At 39.4% G+C, this 16,425-nt stretch overlaps 1 protein-coding gene across 1 annotated transcript in view; it reads right to left on the bottom strand.

Annotated features, from left to right (window-relative positions):
- Window positions 1-15,479, bottom strand: part of baiap2l1b (BAR/IMD domain containing adaptor protein 2 like 1b) — a 29,057-nt gene extending 13,578 nt beyond the window's left edge. Inside the window, exons 1-6 of the mRNA XM_056400833.1 lie at window positions 15,111-15,479; window positions 13,353-13,428; window positions 12,925-13,011; window positions 5,999-6,060; window positions 4,287-4,358; window positions 3,169-3,303 (exon numbers count right to left, since the gene is read on the bottom strand). Coding sequence (XP_056256808.1) covers window positions 3,169-3,303; window positions 4,287-4,358; window positions 5,999-6,060; window positions 12,925-13,011; window positions 13,353-13,428; window positions 15,111-15,161 — 483 coding nt within the window. The 5' untranslated portion in view covers window positions 15,162-15,479. The remainder of the gene's footprint in view (window positions 1-3,168; window positions 3,304-4,286; window positions 4,359-5,998; window positions 6,061-12,924; window positions 13,012-13,352; window positions 13,429-15,110) is intronic.
- Window positions 15,480-16,425: the final 946 nt, after the last annotated feature.

Genomic DNA, 16,425 nt, shown 5'->3' with positions numbered 1-16,425 from the left:
CTCGCTTAATTTCTCTTGTTTGCATTCGCCTGGGACATCCAATAATCTCACCCTGCTGCTATAAAGGCAAAAGCTTTATTGCATCATTATCAACTCACAAATAATAAGTATCTATAAAGAACACAATGTCGTCTAAGTCAGACTCCACTTTTGAAGAAATGTCGCACCATAGGTCACAGTCACATACAACCTTAGCTGATTTTCATGTTAGTCAGAACAAATCAAAAGTGTACTCCTGCTTTGTCTTCCAGACTTCCAGAAAGCATTTCAAGGTGGGTGTTGTATATAATAAAAGACAGTGGTATTAACGATGAGATTTGATTGACTGTATGTATACCAATTATCAATTTGCAGTAAAAATTTGTTGAAAAATTATATTTTCTCAAAGACGCGGAGTAAGACGAGGGTGTTGTCTCAGCCCCAATTATTTCTACACTGCACTTATTTGTGCACTGCACAGATTATGGAAATATTTCATATTAAATCTATCAAAATTTCAAGGTTTTATCATAAATGTAATCAATGTAATCAAAAATGCAAAACCCTTTCTCGTGGAGAAGAAAGGGTGTGTGCAACACTATCCACTTAATGTGTAACATTGTGTTTCCAACATAACAACTGATTATCACTATGAACTAGATTTCCAAATTTGTATTCATCATTTGCATTCATTTTGTGAATTGAGATGTTCTACAGGATAATTATAATTTAATTACTGGCCTTGAAATTATTAACTGAATATATCACATGCATTCAAAGTACATCAATTCCTTTTATCTATTCTTCTGTTTTGTTTTGGCAAAAATTACTGTTGTATTTCATGCCAGAAAAGATCATTTGAATTGAATGGAATCAAGGGAGAGACAGAGAGTGAACACCTTCCCAGAACTGTGGAAGTGGGCGGCATGATTTCTTCTCACAAGTGGATGAGGAAAAAAATTGGGGGAGAGTGAAATGCTATTTACACACACACACACACACACACACACACACACACACACACACACACACACACACACACACACACACACACACACACACACACACACACACACACACACACACACACACACACACTTAATCACTTCTTAATCTACAACACTGCAGCGAGCCTGTTGCTATGGATAACCTGTTTATCTAAGAACTATAGGTAAGAGAGAGAGAGAGAGGGGTGGAAACAGACAGAAAAGAGAAAAAACACACTACCGTCTTTGACACACAACACCCTTGATACATATCTTAATCTTTGTTAATCTCTGTTAATCTTGATTACAGAGAGAAAAATTTGGGTTCACTTTTTTTGAGAGTCTTTTAATCAATTGTTTGACAGCTGTAGCAGCTCTCCCACCTCCTTTTTTCCTTTTTGTTTTTAATCTCATCTCTACTTTCTGACAGATCGTTCTCTGGCTTTGAAGTCTCTTTGGTGTCTGGTGAATCATCTGCTGCTGTAAGATCCTGCCTCTAAGCCCTGACACCCTGTCTGTCTGTTTGCCGGCATATCTCTAGGTCTGTCGGGTATCTAAATCCTAAGACCTGGCCTTAAATCAGATAAGTGAGCACAGCAGTGAGCGAATTCTCCAACTCACGGCTCAGTGGGAAGTTGAGGGAGAAGAGAGGTGACAAGAAAAGAGTAAACAGAGGAAGGTGAAGGAGGTGGAGGTGAAGGTGAAGTTGGGATATAAGGAAAAGTGTCAAGAGTATAAAGGAAAGAGACAAAAAAGACGGAAATACACAACAGAGTTGGAGGCAGGAGAGAAGAGGAAGGAAGTCTATCTATAATTGTGTTCAAGACTTGTACAAGACGTTAGTAAAAGATGCTTTAATTTCTTAGATCTCAGCTGCTCCAACATGAATTCATATACAAATGATTTACACTAAAAAGCAAAAACATATCTAGGACAAATTCAAACTAAGTGTTTGTCATTATCATGTAATCTTCTATAATTTTATATAACTTGAGGTAGTGAATAAAAAACTATTTTTAGCCACCATTTTGTTACTATTAAGTAAATTGATGTAGGATATGATAAATCAAAGTCTCTATATATGATTAAAGCTGCAATGACCTTTATGAAATAATGGCAATGCACTTATTAATTAAAGTGTGTAAATCCTTTTTGGGTGTCTCCATCTACCTCACTTTTATATGTTTTTGTGTCAATGCGGCCATTCCCTCTGCCAGCCCAGGGTAGGGTTGACCTTGCTGACAGAATACACAAAACCTTGAACATTCACAGACGCACACAAACACAAACACACACCCAGGCGAGCAGGCTGCCTGACTGGATCAATGGTGGGCAGGTTATGTAAGATCTCAGGCTGCTGTGGTGTCAGGGTCGCAGCTCTGAGATCAAACTCATCTGCAGCAGAGTCACTGTTAGGGTGTGGTGGCACCATGAAATACCAACTTAAACTGGCTGTAATGATTTAACATTCCACTGTGATTAATTGTGTAGACTTAGTTAAACCACCTGTAGAAACTATGTCCAAATCAGAGTTACCTTTTTTTCCAAAATGGGCTGTGTATGATATAGACCAAAGGTTTGTTTTTTTTTTCCCTCAGGCCTCGTGTAAATTTTAATATAGAGACAGGGTGCTACAAAACGGCAAAACAAACATGAAGTTCAAAACATAACAATGTAGTACTGCTAGGGGACCAGACACATAACTAACCAAGCTTAGATATAAAACTAGAAAGGAATATTAAAACTGGCAGCTAAAGTTCAGCATTAAACAAGCTTGTCTCAGAGGTCCAAATGGATTAATACTTACTCTTTGGAGCTTGACATGAAAGCAAAGTGTTGCTATGAACGCAACTATTCACTTAAAGCATTCCTCACTGTTTGCTTGCTTGCTTGTCTATGCATGTGTGTGTCCATTTTTATCAGTGGCATGCTGGTGTGGGAAGGTGGTGCAAGAGAGGATTGCATGCAGGTGTATTCGAGGGAGGGGCAAAAGAAGCCAACAACAAACATAGATCACCAGACACCTCACACATTGTCCCCAACTACTGTTACACTGGCTTTGACATGGTGTGTCTCAGGTGACTGTGTAATCATGTCTATGCACATGTGAACACACCTGTGTGTGTGTGTTTGTGCGTGTGTCAAAGAAAAGAGCATCCATGTATGTGTCATGTGTCTGTAGGTGTTTCTACATCCATCTCACCTCGCTCTCCTTGTTCTCGTACTTGTTGGCATTCTTGCCTTGGCTCTTTCTCCTCAGCTTCTTCAGGTCTGATTGGGACCTCTCCAGAGAGTCCTGCTTCATCTTGTGCTCCATCTGATACCTCTTAAATGTGGCCTAAAGTGGAGGAAAGATACATGTGAGTGCTGGAACACCAGAACTGTGTCAGGTAGCAGAAATCAGAGGTGGATTTGTGTTTTTACAATGACTGATGATTCAATACTGACTTGCATTTTCAATGAAGAGTCAAATTCATTTTTCTGAAAAGTAATCCAACCCACATATATATGGGCACATGGCATATTCACACTTTGTAGACAAACTCAATAATCACATTATCATGTTTGCCGTCAGGTTTTCTAAAACATGTTATCACTCATGTTATTTAATTTGCATTGATATAAAGTGTTGGTGTTAAATTGTCTTATTGTGATTATGAATTATAATAAAACATTTAAGTTTGTGTAAAATTATACATATTCCCAGCTATCTTTGTGCAGACATTTACATTTGTAATGCATTGTAGATCCCAAGTCAAAACATCAATCTTCACTGATTCGTATTTGAATTTTCTTTTTAAACATAAATGGTGTAGCACTTTTACTGTTGCTGCTCGAAAATATATTTCTCTTGTTAGTTTTTTTTGTTGTGGTGCAGCAATAACTCCCATTATGACATAAATTAATTACCATAAATGCAGCATTGAATTGCTGCACAGGATTAGATAACGGTTTTGAAAGTGTTTTGAGTGTAAATTAAACCCTCATGTCACTGACTGATCACAGTTTCCCATCCATGCTCATCCTGTTCATTATCGCAATTATCAATAATCAAAGGTTTTAGATTTGACGTGTTGCTTACAGAGTTTATTTGTGCTTCCAATTCATTCTATGTAGCCAACTAATAAACATACAACATGTACTAGACAACAAAACAATGGTGAGAAAAAAAACTATAACAAAAGATACTTTTATATGGAAATGTGTGTTGTCATGAAGGAGGGGGTGGGGGGTGGGGTGTGGAGTACATGCACAAACGAACATGCACAGGCATGTGCACTACCCTGCAAGCACACATACACATACACAGAAACAACTCACTGTCATGTATTTGACATCCATGTCAGTCTTTCTCTCCAGCTCGGTCACTATCTCCTTGTGGAACCTCTTAAACTTCAGGTGAGTAGGAGGGACAAGAGAGAGGAGAGGGAGAGAACACACAGTTATGATTAGAAACTTGATGAGACTATGGAGCACAACAGTTTGTCACAGGGAAAATACTGCAAGTCTCAAAGAGAGAAATGAAGAGTGATCATGTAGAGTGTATCACTACGTGTGTGCGGGGGTGACAGCCAAGTCCAAGGTTGCGCTTATGAATGAGTCAGAAACAAAGCGTGGGAATACCCACAGACTTCTCTCACTTTCTCCCTTTCTCTCCAGCTCTCTCATATTAGTGTGAGGGTGTCTCAGTGTTCCCATAAACAAGCCTTGTTGCAATGTGGCATGTGCACCCACATGGGGCAGAACAATGAATTGGTAGACCCCATTACCGAACACACACAGATGACCATGGAGACACAACACACACCCTCGACAAAAAGTTTTCTTCTATTATTTTCTCTGACCTGAATTGATGCTGTGACTCACCAACTTGAGTCCATTAACAAGTCAACCCACCCACTGATGCTGTTAGCAACAATGTCTCAGTGGTGTGCCTTGCAACTTTTCTGCCCCAAAGTTCAACTTTAACAGGTTATTTTCAAAATCTGGCCTTATTTGTTTTCTCAAGCACAAAGCTTGTGCAAAATTTTAAGAAAAAACATCTAAAGGCTACGATATGATAGTCAAAATCCAAAAAGATAGTGGTATACTCAGAGGGCAAATCTTGAGATCTTGAGAGGCACTCAACAAACACATGCTGGTGCTCTTGCAGAGAGATAATTGAAATCTTGCAAAAGCGCAAACTTCAGGAACTGAGTTTGGGCACAGTTAGAGGAAAAGGAGTACTGGTTACATGGCTTGTTCATGACCATTAAAAAATGAAACACAGGTCTTCATTAGGGTTTCAAATGAGGAGATGATACCCTTTAATATGCTCATTTAGGGCTGTATCCTAATTGGGTAATTGCGACAACACTATTTATTGATTAATTAATTAGTAGATGGATAGAGAATAAATCAACAACAATCAGTAATCAAGTAGCTGCTTGTCCATTTGAGTTTTTAACTAGAATAGGATACTCAGAGCTTTCACTGAGCATTCGTCCCATCTTTCTCTGCTTTCACAGACTTAACAATTAACCAATTCATTTAAAAAAAAAAAAAATCAATAGATTAATTAATCATGAAAATAATCGTCATTGCATTAGCATGCTGTTAGCCTAAAATAGACTATTTTGTTTATGTACCAAATTGCAACAGCTCCAGCTGCTGTTCTTCAGGACATGTTGAGGCTTGCCCCCTGATCTCAGCAAGGAAAGAAACTAATATGTGTTCCTACAACCCAAACCTGTTGTTTCCCTTCCTCTTCCAAACCCTTTGAATTTTGTTTGTAGCTGATGTAGGTTGGGGGGAGGAGGAGAGGCAGTGCCTATCTATCAAAGGTGAGAGGAGGTGAGAGAGTGAGCTACTGGCTGACTGTGTGTGTCACTAAATGGTGCTGTGGTGAATTGAGGCTTCACTGAGGCATATACTGAGCAACAGGTTCAGAGAGTGAGAGCATCTGAAATGCATTTGGGCGAGGCAACTCCATTACAGAGCAATTATGTTACACAGGATTTTCATATACACATGCAAAAACATACAGCACTCACATTTTCTTCCATCTCAAGATGAACCTTCCTGTGGACCTCTGAGATTTCCATCAGCACTACACCTGCCACACAGAGACAACAAGAGGAGGAGGAATAGAAACAATGTTCAGGTTAATGTCTGTTCAAACACAGGTCAGCGTAATCCAATTGTTGACCTTTTCCTTTCTGCCTCTGCTGAATAGCAAAGACGATGATATCTCAAGACATTGGGCAACACTGACAACAGTGTACAATGACAATGAGCACAATACTGTATAAACAAACATTTGAAAGAATGTATTGTTGCGAAATGATGAGTGTTATTTGCAACCTTGAAACCATCAAATGTTACTGGCTACAGATTATGTTACACAAATGTAGAAATTATGTTTCCTTCACTGAGATGGAAAAAAAATAAAAATAAATCATGTGCCTGGACCTGAAAAACTGGACCACCTACTGCTCAGCTAATCAAAAAGAGCTCAAATGGAAAGCAGCCACAAATTATAACCTTGTGTCTTTGCATGTTGGTCACATAGCAATCAAATTAGGATTATGCAGTACAATAATTATGTGGAAAATTATAATTAAATTTCCAATTGACCTGTCTGCTAAAAAACACAGCACTCTGGATAATCAAAGAACATATTCATGCTTGAATTCACAGTACTTTGGATATTTTACAGTGTACAGTGATTCTCATAAGAAAAAAACAAACAAACAAACAAATAATATAAAATACAGAAACCAGCACCACACATTTTCATCATTATGATTCACTATACATCTAGCTACGTATGTTACAAAACAAGATTACTAATTGAATAAAAGTGAGCTCATGCTTCGTGACTGTGCAGCTTTATGCAATACTAAGAGCAGTCACTCTGCTCTGAGCCAGATGGCCTTCAAGATGACTTGTGTCTCTTTCCAACATATTGTCTGTGTCCTGGACAGTGCTGTTCACAGATCGAAAAGGCTTCTGCATGTGTGTAGTTAAATACCCGGTTTGGTCTTTTGACAAACACCCCTCAAATGACTTAGATATGGAGGAGAAAATTTGTGTGCGCACAAAATGTGAGTGGGCCAATGAATCTGATAACATGTCGTAGCACAGATGGGGAGTCAGTCTATTACAGGAAACAAAAGGGAAACAATAATGGAAAATCTGTAAAACTATAGCATCTTAAGTGTGGCTCCAAATTCAGATTTTTCAAAAGATGTTCATTGTGTTTTAAAGCCTATAAAACAGCAAAGTATTTGGAAGACAGTCTTTGAGAGACATCCTTACAATACATTGCTATTCCAATTTCCAACTATAATTAGAATTATAGAGAGTGTATCTCCTCCATCTATGCAACAATACATAGGAAAAATTACTGATTAAAACTTTCTGTCTACCACTGGATCATGAAGCATCTCGGATATGAGAGCAGGATATACTGTATATTGTTAGAGTGGAAACTTGAGAATACATGTTATGACATTTTCCCGCAGAGAACTTTTCCCATGGGCATTTATTTTCCGTGTACAGTGAGTTTAGGTCATAACACAAAACATTCTTCAGTAGCCAACAAGTACAGCTGTACTGTACACAGGGCTGTTAATCTTGATATAACCTTGAGACTTTTTTAAACAGATTTTCCATGGTTCAGATACAATGGCAGCTTCTTCAGAGCACATGAACAGCTAATTTGTCTCTTGCACCTCTTAAATATTTGTTTGTTAAAGTTTGTATATGCTATTGACCGACAGTGCAACAAATAAACCCATGTGAAAAGGAGTCGTCTATACAATCCTCACAGAGGGGCTTTCTAAAGATTAATAAAAGCCAACAGCTGTACTTGTGCCTTGACAGTAGTTCTCTGTTAAAATTCAATAAATCAACCGATCAGTATTTAAAAGAGGTATAATTCCATCACTGGCAGTGAATCGAGTGCAAAAAACAACCCCGTTTTCTTTACTCAACAATCCTCTGACATGTACAAATTTAGTGCACAAATCCGTGACAGATGTTCAATAGGCTTCCAGTCTCACCAGCACTATTACCTGTACATTCATCAGTATGTAAACACTGCCCTTCCCTGTTCCACTTCCACACCCAGACTACTCCACCTTGCCTTATGGCATATTGGCTCTTTCACTCTGCACAGTTCAAACAGCTCAGCAGATAAACGTCCACAGATCATCCCAGTAAATCTGTCCTTGGACAGTGCACGGGACACTCGACTGAGGGGGGAGCAAAGGCTGGAATAAGGTGGGGGACGGGGGGTGGGGGGGTGGGTTGTGTGTGTGTGTTAGGGTGGTGTATAGCGAAGCAGAAAAAGGTACTGTAAGTGTTGAAGAGATGGGATGAAGCATGTGCTGGACAAAGCAAGAGACAGAAATACCTGAGACAGAAAATAAGATACTGAGAAAAAAAATGGTAAAGGCATCTGAGAAAACACCAAGCACCACATTACACTGAAAGACACTGGGTTAAGTAAAGCAGGCATTGAAATGGCCAGGCTAAATACCCAAATGCCAGGACTGAATGCCTGATATATCTGACCTTGAAGTCCACTTCTGTTACAAAAAATATAACATAATCTAAACAAAGTCAAATACCTGACAGACTGGTTTATTTGTAGTTATGAGTCATCAATGCGTCACTAAATCTGAATAATGAAATCAATGCAAATGTGTCATGTGACTGTATCTTAGTTACAGTAATCCAGGAATACAAGACTCAACAGTCTTCTTCCTTCAGTTACAGTCATTTGTTTATTGTTGACACGATCTGTGCAAAATGTTGCCAGGCAACAGGTGTGCTCAATCGAGCAAGGTGTGAGGGCAAAAGTGTGTCATGATGTGAACAACACCAGAGGCAAAGCACCGCCATCAGCTAACAAAACCAAACTGAGATAAAGCCACAGAATAAAGACAGGCTGCCTGTTTACCCAGGATGTAAATGGTCTGGAGTCATAGTTGGACACAGTGATCGCTGTGGAGCAGTTTTACATTTAACAATGTAACAACTATTACTCAACCACAAAAGGTAGCATCTGAAAATTCAGCAAGCTTGAGGGGAATGTGAAGCCATACACAAATGTGAAAATGCAAAAAGGTCCATCAAATCATCAGAAACTAGTTCACCTCAGACATGGAACTGACACTGTTATGGTGCCTTTTTGACACAGTTGAGTAACGGCTACGGTTAGACTTGTCCTTAGGGTTCTGTAGTCACTATACTATATATTTTAGTTTTTATATTTTAGTGTCAGTATGTGCTGTTTGAACAACATTTGATGATTTAAATCAGTTCGTCTTTTCCTCTGGTGAGAAGGCTTGTGCCAAGTAGTGAACAGAAGACACAAACTCATTCCTGTAACTTTTGACAGCCGACTTTAAATAATTTTTCAGTTATGCACTGCAGAACTAGTTTCTGTGGGAGAGAGACTGATGGTAATGACAAAAGGATTATATGAAAACACACATGATTGCCCAACACTACTGATGAGGTGTAAATCAAACATCACACAAACATGTTGTGGTCTGCTACGTCATTCCATAGGAGAAATAAATTTTGTTTTTCCCTTTCCTGATCCATGTTGACAGATGGGTCATGTTCATCTGTGTGTTTTTGAGATTGAGGAACGGTATAGATTTTTGCCTTGTCATTATAAATGCATTCTACGAACAATTATCACTTTATTGCACAAGATATAATATTAAAAAACATCATTAAGCTCAAATCATCTGACATGCGCTCTGTGGCGTTCATGGGGCAGAGATATTGTAGAACAGGTAAAAGGAACATAGAGAAAATAGCCTATAGTCTGAAAGTGAAATAAACAGTGTGCCTGCAAAAAATAGAAAGAAAAAAAAACAAAACAACAACCTTCCTCCTTTGAGCTGATTTTGAAAACAACATTTTGCTGGTAGCATGCAAAGCGGCCCACAGTTCCTCCACTGTTTTTGACTGTGGGCAAAATAATCTTGGCATCAGCGAAAGCCACCTGACACACCATGCAAACATGCTTGGATTATGTAAAGTCAGTCTGATGCCATTTGAAGGGGGCCAGGACCATCAAAGGACAGCGTATGTGTGTGTCTGTGTTTTTGTGTGTGTCTATGAAGCATCTATAAAGCCCTTTCTGCTGTAAAAGGACAAAACTGGAAGAGATTAAATTCCCTGCAGACAACAAAATACTCACATGCTCACAGGCTGTTAAATACTTTTTGGCAACAATGTGCGGCTCTTATCAATGTTCCCTGAGAAAATCAACAACATATTTTAGTTGCCAGCATCAGTGACACTTAGTTTCACCTCAAACACAGAAGATCTAAAGACTAAATACAGCAAGGTCTTAACTAGATGTGTCTCATCATGGTCCTTCTAAATTCTTGTTCCTTGTTTGACCAAAGAATGAAACAAGTCGGATATCTGAGTGCCTGAATGAAAGAACTGTTGACATTTGAACTCTGGAAGAGGAGGAGGAGGAGGAAGAAGGAGACTAAAGGAATTAAAGGAAGGAGGTAGGAGGATGAGGTGCACCCGTCCTGCAGTGCCTCTCAAGAGTATCTGGTTTCTGGTTGGCTACGCTTTACTGAAGCTCAGGTTTCTGATGGGGCAGATCCACAACGTCCACGAGCAGGCGCAGAAGCAAGGTGCACAGACTTTAACATAGTCTTGAAATCCTGACAGCACCTAGTGTCGCAAGTTGGACATCCTGACTCATTATAGGGATGTGCAGTACAGAATTCAGTTTAGGTTTACGGACCTGGTTAGATTAGATGGCTGTTTGCAGTGTGTATTTAATCACCCCCTGCTCTACATAACCCCTCATAATGACTCAGACTAAACTGATCTGTCATGAGACCAGAGTGTCTCTCTCTGTCTCTATGTCTCTCTCCCATACAGGGATTATAGAGGACTGGAGTGTATCCACAGGTCAGGGGTGAGTGTGACTCAGCCTGGACATCATGACTTCACTCTACATAAGTGTTTTGTAATGCTAATGGAATGTCTGTGTTATCCTAGGACTTATCTGTTCTACCCTTTTTTCAAGGGTATTCATCTGTGCTTATTTTGAAAATTGAAACAGGTGTAACTGGGTAAAAATGCCATTTTTTATTACTTAGATGAACACTGATAAAAATCAGCAGTTTGTTTGTGTCCCTCCCCTAATTTCCTCTTCACTTCCTATAACAGGAAGCATACTTCTAGTTGTACTGTCCACAAGGACATGATTTACTGTATACTGCTCTGATTATTATCCTCTTACAGCAGCAACTTTTGGATGTATTTGGACGTACAATCCAGACAAAATCAGTTCAAATTGATCTGCCTCCTTTTAACATTTTTGGTATTTTCTGTTGAAAATCCAACACTGTCAATCCATTATAACTCCTAAAATAGACAGTTCGGTGTCATGACATGCCACTTTGATTTTTAGTGTATCATCTGAATACTGAAATAATTTATAGCCCACCACTGCCAGTACAGAGTGTTTCTGCCATGTGATAATGTTTACGCATATAATAATATGTCTGTCTAGAATTTGTGCAGATCACAAACTGTCTTAAAATAAAGCCACCATAAATACAATCACATCCACAACCTGTACACAGTATTATCTGTTAAAGTGGTGAACAACACATAATCCATATTTTGGGTTGTTCATCACATTGTCCATATTCGACAAAGCTGGCTGTTTGTGGAGAAAGAGATGTGAATTTATACTTATACTATTTAGCAGACTAAAATCTTGAGTCTTGCCAATCTAATTCATTGTAGCTGACATGAACCCAAGCTGACCAGCCACAGTTCTTCTTTATGGAGCAAATAACAAACTTTTGCAGCTGCCTTTCAATTCTGCAGGGGGGGGGGGGGGGGGGGCCTCTTCATTTTGGGGGTGGAGTATCACTTTAAGTGTGCCAGGAGACTGACACCTATACAACACCAGGTGGCACTTCCCATTGTGCTGCTGAATTTAATTAGCAGTTTTGCTGCGTATCAGCAGGAGAGTTGAGAGACGAACAGTGGTTAAATCAAAGTGTGCCACTAGTGACAACGAGTTAGGATGCCAGACATCTTTGGACTGCAAATGAGCTTCTGGGAACTGAAGCCTGGGGAGTTGGCTTGAAACAAACAGAGTCAAACAAATTCTTTTGTCACAATGTATTTCTAAGCTCACCACACACACACAGTAGTACATCCATCAAAAGCACCATGCTGGCATTTATCAAAGTATAACTGCCACTGTGTTCAAGCTGCAGTGGTCACAGAGTTGTATATCTCAATGACAACAAGATTTGACTGTACACACATTTACTTCCTCTTGCTTACCTTCTTTCATCAAAACCACGTACAGCAGCCACAGCTGCACCAGTGAACAACTGGAATTGGTTTCATATTTTAGTAAATCAGGTTCAAGGCTGTGCATGGCTTGTGCAGTGGATATCTGAGGATATTTGGAGGCTGAGGAGGTGGCCACATTTTTTGCAATCAGAGCTTTTAGGAAATGGACTTACTTGTCTTATGAGGCTGGGCTGGCAGAGTTTTAGACCAATCACTGGGGCTATTTATGTTATCTTACTTAAATTGCATTTATGACTATTTACCTCTTCGATCTTTTGCTTAAATAAATGTGCCATTTGTCAGAGTTTAATTTCTATTGATTGTGAAGCACTGCTCAATGAAAAACAATGGTATCATTAATGTGGACTTCAGAAGCTCATTCATATAAAAGGGTAACTTGTTTGATGTACACCATGCAGTATTCAGCGAATACTGCTAAATTGCAGACATGGTCTAAAGAGCTCCTGGCAACAAATAACACATTCCTCTGAGACCCAAGTGAGATAAACAACTATTTCAGGAAAGCAGGAACCATCTCCACAGTCTGCAGATCTCCCATAGTTTATCCCAGAAGAGAGCCAGAGTACAGGGCAACATGGAAACTTACCTAATTCTCTGGAGACAGGAGACACTGCGGCATTCTCCCCAATCTTAGACATTGCATCAAAATACAACTTTCCCGCCAGGGTCATTGCTGGGAAAATGATAAAATGATCATTAATGTTTGTCAGAATTGTTTGGGAAAAATATAAGCTGCCTAACACCTGTTGAGGGCCACGTAACACCCAGAATATTCTCATAAAAAGGTACTAAGGTTTGACCTAGTACACCTGGACCCAAAACATAGCTCAGGTCTATTCAAACAAAACCTGAACAACAAAATACCCAACAAGTTTAATGAGCTTTGGGCATAAGATGTAAAAGTTAAAAAAAATACCATTGTTTTTGGCAATGGAGTGGACAACTGAGGAAAAAAGATCAGCCCCTTACCTCTAAGTTACTATGAACGTTTATTGATTTAGTAAAAATGCTCACCAGCCACTGCTTTCTCATAGTTCTTGCCGAGGTTGACCAGGTTCCTCAATCCTGGGTTGAACTGATCCATCACACTCTGGGTGGGTGAAGACATAAGAAGTGAGACAGTTTGTTATAATTTCAATCAGGGTTTTTTGGTTTGGTTTGAAACACATGTGAGTTAAGAGGTGGGTGACTGTCCACCTGACTGAGTGACATCAGATGTGAGTGAGGTGTGGAGGAATGAAATACACACATTCATGTTAAACCCTGTTGACTACTTATTAACAGCAGCTAAGACCTGTGACCTTGCAGCACAAATTCACCATGCCGAATGCCATGCAAGCAGTCTTGAAACTGAAGATGAAAGACTGAATGACAGACTACTAAATAAAGAAAAAGAAAGAATTAGAATAAGTGCAAAAATGAGAGCACCAGCTAAAAAATGAAGACAAAAGAAAAAAGGTATTTCATCATTGGAGGTTTTTGGATGAACAAATACCAGCATGAGTGGGCTCTTCATTCTTAACGCTCCTTGACCAATATCACAGAGTGGGACTATCATACATAATCATGTCCTAGGTGTAGCACTTATGTCTGTAATCATGGAAATTATTCTGCTATTGTTTCTCCATATTATGTCTGTCTTAGTGATGACTATGAGAGGATAGCCTCTTAGTTTATAGATTCACAACCAAGCCCCAAATGCAGGAAATGAATAAAACTTCAGTCAACCACCTTCAGACAAACGCTGACAAAGGTCTGTATCAGGAGTGGGTGGTTCCAAGACTGAAGCATTAAGTGGCATGTAAGCTTCAGCTACTGTCACACTGACAACGGTATTCATAAGAAATGACACCTTGCATCTTCTAATTTCAGAACTAATGAAATATGTAAACAGTCAAATCATTCACAACACAGAGATCTTTCTGCAACAAACAAAATACTACCCTTATTTTCTGCTCCACTCATGTAAACATACAGTACTCTGAGAGCCTTGGCCTACTGTTGATTATAGCTGCAAACCAGTGGAGTTTGCTGTATAGTCTTACCACACAGCACACACAGCCAGCTAAATTATTAAACCTGAGTCCAGGAGTCTTTTTCCTGCGTTTCATCACACCAAGGAGCTGTGGGGGCTGTCCCAGGAGGAGCCCAGCAGATAACAACCATTCAAAAGGACTGACTGCTTCTGAGAAAAAGCATTAAGTGTTTTAGTTCCCACTCCGGCCTCTTTGTACACTCACCTTTTGTGACCCATCTGTGGAGTGCAATATACAGAGTGTGATAACTTTTGGTGGGATTTAGTGAATGTGGTGGCTCACGTTCAATTAAGTAATCTATTTCATAAGTTAGAATCACTTTTAAAAAGCACCCACTTATCTTCAGTAAATAAGTCAAAGTTAAATACTGGATGGCACAGATGCCAGAGTACACCTCAGAGCAGTTCAATTGATGCTGATCAACCAGGGACGCACTTTAATGAGGAAATGGCACTCCTAGGGTGGGGCTATTTTCTTCAAAACCAGTGATCCAAACTCATTTAACAGTCATTTAGTGGCTTTCAGAAAGCCTTTAAACACCAAGTATCTATCCATCTATGCCTGTTTTATTAGGCTGATAAAAAACACCTGCTAAACGTTAAGACGGTGACAGTGGTCACTGTTTGACGGTGAAAAGTTCAAGCACAGCGGTTGTAACAGTTTCAATAGTGGACACATAGATGTACAGAGGTATTTTTTCTCGTGTCGTGGTCGCACCTGTTGGATTCCCACCCACCTTATATGTACTTTCAGTGAGCTTGTTCACCTCCTCCGCGCTCCTCGACATGTTTAACTTAGATTCCGTACGACGACCAACAAAGAAAAAAAATACAAAAAACTAAAACTACACCAACGCCAAACAAAAAAAGTAACCAAACCTACGGACACATGAAATTCCTCATAGCCAGCAGGAGACGCAAGACGCACACATACGAACAACAACAAAAACAGAGAGAGAAAAAAATGAGAAAAGTAAACCCAGTGGAGGAGAGTCCAGCTGTCTGTAGCTGCTGCTGTTCTGCGTGTGAGCTCAAAAAAAAAAAGCTGAGCTGTCAAACTTGTTGTAGGTGGTTAGTTGACCGGAGGGGAGGAGGCCTGTGGAGGTAAGAGAAGATGGACAGGTATCAAGCGCACAGCCATTAATGAATAAACCACCTCTTCCGGTTGAAAATACTTTCAAATTAAACCTTCAGACTACTTCAATCGAAGGCTGTCACATTCTTTTGATCTGCTGAATGGAATTTCAGTGAAAAGCATAAAGTTGATCTGATTTAGTCCTGTTTAGCCCTTGTTTTAGCCCCGGAAGAAATAAATCTTCTGTAAACATTTCACTGCTAATATCAGTATGGTTTTACACTTTGAATAAATGACAAATGACACATACTTGAGCTGCGTTCTGTATCAGTTTTTATTTCCAGCTATTTTCCAACCCTGTATGTTTGTTTTACAGCGGGGTTTCAATTTAATTCAATGTCTGAAGCCAAAGTCATACTCAAAATCGTGTTTCTGTTTCATGCTTTTATTCTGAAGGGCTTGTTCCAGTACGGTTCTGGATTTTCCCAGGTGACTTGACGCTTGCTGCAGGCAGGTAGAAAAGGCGGACAATAGACTTAATACTGGAGACGGGCGCTCCCTGGAGGCAACTAATCCATAACACAATGAAAACACACGTCACATCATCTACTGTGCCCTGGCTTCGTGTGTTGTTGAAACTCATAAAATAGTGTTTAGTGGAGTAAACCATGAAAATATCAGATAATGTAAAGTTGTAACTCTCTGTAATTAGTCTTGTCTACTGTGGATGTGATGCTGTAATATTAATTAATAAGGGTTGTTCATTCCTTGTTTTTATAACTTGAAAATAAAAACACATATTCCATAAATTTAAAGCTGCTCTCACCATTATTGACAACATCTTAAATTAGTAGGCTACATAATCTCACATGAGGCAGTGATAAAATGGGATATTTCATGGACGAAATGCCTGATGCTGATTTTTTTTATCAACCAGAAGAGGCAGCTCCCCTGACTCTTGATGTCCTAAATAAGCA

This window comes from Seriola aureovittata, chromosome 17 (assembly GCF_021018895.1).
Source record: "Seriola aureovittata isolate HTS-2021-v1 ecotype China chromosome 17, ASM2101889v1, whole genome shotgun sequence".
In the NCBI taxonomy this organism is placed as follows: Eukaryota; Metazoa; Chordata; class Actinopteri; order Carangiformes; family Carangidae; genus Seriola; species Seriola aureovittata.
The sequence above is the reverse complement of the archived record's forward strand: the minus strand, read 5'-3'. Positions and strand labels throughout refer to the sequence as shown.